The 4738-nt window shown below is 35.7% G+C and overlaps 1 protein-coding gene and 1 long non-coding RNA gene across 2 annotated transcripts; both read right to left on the bottom strand.

Annotated features, from left to right (window-relative positions):
* Positions 1-3269: 3269 nt before the first annotated feature.
* Positions 3270-3765, bottom strand: LOC141393440 (uncharacterized). The gene is made up of 2 exons (XR_012410100.1): positions 3602-3765; positions 3270-3530 (listed from the first exon to the last, which is right to left on the bottom strand). It is a non-coding gene; the product is annotated as an uncharacterized lncRNA (long non-coding RNA).
* A 324-nt stretch (positions 3766-4089) lies between these two features.
* On the bottom strand, positions 4090-4497 carry LOC141393443 (kappaPI-actitoxin-Avd3c-like). Its single transcript, XM_073966430.1, has 2 exons — positions 4413-4497; positions 4090-4352 (listed from the first exon to the last, which is right to left on the bottom strand). The coding sequence occupies exons 1-2, from the start codon at positions 4477-4479 to the stop codon at positions 4183-4185; spliced, it is 237 nt and encodes a 78-aa protein (XP_073822531.1). The 5' UTR covers positions 4480-4497; the 3' UTR covers positions 4090-4182.
* Between the last annotated feature and the right edge of the window lie 241 nt (positions 4498-4738).

A 4738-nucleotide genomic window follows, 5' to 3' on the forward strand; every position in this document is an offset into this window, starting at 1 on the left:
AACGTAGACATATGTCCACAATTTTTGGTGGAGAATGTTTGTGTCCACTGGGAATCCCAAATACCAAATTACACCTAATTTGGCCGGAATATGTAGCTTTAAACCCCAAAAATACAAAAATCAGGAGGTACCTTAAAGGTACCCAAACGTGGACCTATGTCCACAATTGTTGGTGGAAAGCTTTAGTGATCACAAGAAACCTTAAGTACCAAATAACAATTATTTTGGAAGGAAAGGGTGGCTTAACTTCTCAAAATACCGAATATCAGGAGGTACCGTTATATGGGCGTTATACCAAAATATTAGCCGATGTTGTTCATATTTAGTATATTATTACCCACGGACACAGACTGAGTTTGTGCAAAAATTCAGAAAGATATCTCCATTCGTTTCCAAGTTATTAATTTCGCGCTGCTAGATCAGTGATTTCGACCACTGTGCAGCGCCTGTTTAGCCAGACAAAACGTGAAATTGATGGGTCATCGGCCGTACAACCCTAACTGGGGATGACGTGACTTCAATTGATTCCAGCATATCAAGAAAAAGGGCGTGGTCAACTATATAATTCGCCAGAAGATGCTGTAAAATCGGTAAAAAAAACCATGTTTTGGAGGTGTCTCAATCGGAGTGGAAAAAGTGTTTGAACAAATGGCTTGAGCCCATGAAAAAGTGTATAAATCATGCTGGAGACTACTTAAAAAAAAAAAAAAAATAAAACTATTTTTGATGCTAAATGTTCGCGTTTTTATTGTTAGGCCAGATAGTTATCGTTCAGCCCTCGTACGTACGTAAAATGAGCTGTTTCAAAATTGGATTTTTATACCCTACACCACTATGTGGAAAGGGTATTATAAGTTTGTTTTGGTAAAAATTCATGTAACACCGCGAAATACTTGTCGGAGACCCCCAATGTGGTATACCAATCTTCATATCTCGGCGAGATAAAGCGATTTTGAGATGTGTGTCCGTCCGTCCGTCTGTCCATTATAAATTGTAATCAAACTGCAGGCCGCAATTATGGACCGATCGTCACGAAATTTGGTATGGAGGTCGGTTTCACTTCAGAATAGATCGCTATTTTAATTGGTGATGATCGTGAAATATTTAGCGGGTGAAATGGACCAAAAACATAATTTCTGTAGGTCGCAATAATAGTCCGATCGCCTCGACATTTTAAGTAAGGTAAGAGAATATGACAAAGAAGAAGCTTGCAATTTCAGATGGCGATCAGATAATATTTAGATGGTTAAATGGACCACAACTTTTGTGTGAAAATTGTGAAAATTTTTAATATACAGTTTCTATCTTTATTCCTGGAAGAGACATTCCGGGCAAGTAAGCTATACTTGGAAGTGTACATGATAAAATAACAGAGTTATAGCCTAATATACCCTGTTATTTCTTTGTAGTGTAATCATAAACACGCTAGTGTTCGCAATTATATCTCAATAATCACCAAATTATGCACGAGGTAAGACTTTATGTCGAAGTAGATGCTTACAATTTTGTATGATGATCTGATAATATTTAGCGGGTAAAATGGACCATTACTTTAGTATGAAAAATACAAAAACATTTTTTTTGGTCTATACAGTTGAACCTCGATTATCCGTGAATCGATTATCCGGGAACCTCCATTATCCGTGATAGAAAAGAAATGTTGGACTTATTCCATTTCTTCTATTTTTCGTTATAAACTTCATTACCCGGGAGTAAAAACACATTTTCCAATTAATTTGATTAAGCAAACAAAAGGTAAAAAAACGAAAACTGGAAATTCTGCCGCATTACACAATTTGTGTATTTATTAGACTTGTGTCGTTCATGAACGAACCGGTTCAAAAGAACGACTCCGTGAAACGAACGAACGGATACGTATCCAGCACATTCTTTTATATCGTTCATTTAGATCCCTGATGGCCAAGACATTGCTGCTTACAAAATTGGCAGCAAAACCATCACCTTTAGTTCTACAAAGATTTAAGATTTAATTTATTGAGCCTTTCATTTACAAACGTTATAATTAGATAGAGTTGTTATGATATTATGTAAAACTTAAGATTATAATTAGTTTTACAAACACACTCGCGCAATCAACTCACAAATTTGCACAAACAAAACAATCAATGATTCAGCTAGCTACTATCGTTCAGTAAATCAATGGCTCATATGGTTCACCCCGTTCTTTTTGCTTCTTTCGTTCACATTCAAAACAGTAACCACCACCATTTTTTGCACACAGACAAACTCACACAAGCTGCGTCAGCGCTAGCATCACAAATTTGCACACACACACACAAAGTGGCTCATATCGTTTCGTTTGAACGAAAAAGAGCCAACGAACGAAGTGAAAGATCTGGATCTTTTTGGTGAACGGAATGAAAAAGATCGATCCGCTCAATGAACGAGATTGCCCAACACTAGTATTTATGGTATCACAAAAACCATGGGACAAAGTCAACTCAGATGAATCTGATGATGATGATATTATGTGTCCTTCTAAAATTTGGTGGATTACCGTAACAAATTATATAAAAATTGCAGATGTTCATATTATTGTACAATATTATGCCATTTTTACTTAAAAATATGTTCAAAAACTGCATAAAAGCATTGCCTCCATTATCCGGGAAAATCGATTATCCGTAATGCTTCCGGTCCCGACCATCACGGATAATCGAGGTCCGACTGTATTTTATTTCCTGGAGGACATATACCGGCAAAGTAGATTACATATGGAAATAGATCTACTGATTTTCGTGTATGCTATATAATTGGCCTACTGAATAATATATAAGGGGTTTGTGTAGAGAACCACATTTGCCCATTCCCAGTGTTTGCATTATTGCAAATTACATAGTGCCCTAACGTTTTTATTGTCCAATTGGATTTGCATACATACATTGCAGCATTGGTCGCTTTGCCACCTTTTTTCAAAACGATTCCCAGCCGGGCAAAATCAAATTGTCAACGGTGGCAAAATATCCTTCAGTAAGTTTTGCGACATTTTCTGAGCATTTCAGCCATGTAAAACTTCTCTAAAAGTGGTGTCTCAATACACGCCGTTCGGACTCGGAGATAAGCTGTGGGTCCACTCACTCATAGGATGTTTGTGAAACAATTATTATATTATTATTTAAGCTTGGTGTGATACGGTAGCAGAATGCACAAAGTTATAAGTTTATTGTTCCATAAAAAAATTGTGAAAAGCTAATTCCCAAGGGTAAAGGTGTAGGGTATCACAGGGTCGGTCCCGCCCGACTATAGCCTTTTCTTACTTGTTAATATTTATTTTCGTAATATACCAAATTTTCCATTAACAACATATTCCATATTATTTCCTCTTTACTCCACACACATTTTAATACACTCTTCTTTAGTTTGGAAACGATTTTCATTGCCATGACATCCGCCGTAAGAGAATGAAATGCATTCCTTTGTCTCGGCATTATAGGTCCAAGAGGGAAACAGAGCTAGACAGGATCGACCAGTAGCATCTGTTGTTTTAGAATGTTCCAAACCGCATATTTCTAAAAGCGACACAAAAGAAAATACATACATATTTCAATTCATGAAAATTCCAAAATTTTTTAATTATTACCATTTTTAAGAGCCCCACATGTTTGAAGGAGAATAGCAATTGCGATTAGGATGATTACAATGAATTTCATTTTGATTGAATTTACTTAACACTGGCGCTCGCAGACAACAACTAATATTGTTTTGATATTTCAATACGGGTTTTATAGGCAAGTTAGAGGTTTGGAAGGCTATTAAAGCAGCGATAAGAATTGTGACGTTAAATGCATTAACATTAATACTGAATAATCTAAATTCAGAGCAGTTTATTGCATCACTTTTATTGGCATTTCCTTTCAATTGGAAGCAAACAAAAGACAAGTGCTTTATTTTAAGAATAACATGACATACATATGTATGTATGTATTTACGTTGTTATATAATTGCAAAACGTGGAGATATGGACTTTTGTATAATTATTGAGCTATTGCTATGCCTTACGAATCACATATAACTAAATTGAGGAACTGAATGGCAAAATGGGTCACATTAAATACTCCAAATTACGACTTGAATAGTTTTATTACATTTTTATTTTGTGTATTATTGTTTAAATTATTTTAACTGATTTTTTAATAGTTGGATTTGCACCCCTTTTTGTGATCATTCCTTGCACTTTTTCTCACATTCACTGCGTGTAGCGAAATTATTATCGTTTCCACGGCAACCACCATAATTAAATTGCACACATTTATTCGATTCGGGTATATAGGAGAAGCGTTTTTGTGTAGCACGACACTGGCCAATTACCATGGGAGGCTGTTCGCAGGCAGCTAAATACAAAGATAATAATGCAAACATAAACTCAATCAATATCCAATAGTTACACTTACGATCTTTAAGTGCCGCCACACTGAAAGCCAACAAAGAGAGTGTCACCAAAATTATTAAAAATTTCATTTCAAGATATGTATCTTGTCGAATGGTCAAACTAGAAATGAAGAAACGGTGTGGAATTGTTGTGTTATTTATAAACATTTGAGAGTTGGGTGAGTGTTCATTGGATGCCGCCGCCTACGCATTTTTTACTTTCTTTTAGCATTCAAAGTTATGAACACAACAAATAAACAAAACTAGATAAATTTCGGATTTTTTGCATCTAATTTGAAGAAGGGGTCAGCGAACTCCACTTGGACAACTGATTATAAACATTGGCTGA

Source organism: Musca autumnalis, unplaced genomic scaffold, assembly GCF_047663935.1.
Source record: "Musca autumnalis isolate F117 unplaced genomic scaffold, ASM4766393v1 scaffold_2, whole genome shotgun sequence".
Taxonomy (NCBI): Eukaryota; Metazoa; Arthropoda; class Insecta; order Diptera; family Muscidae; genus Musca; species Musca autumnalis.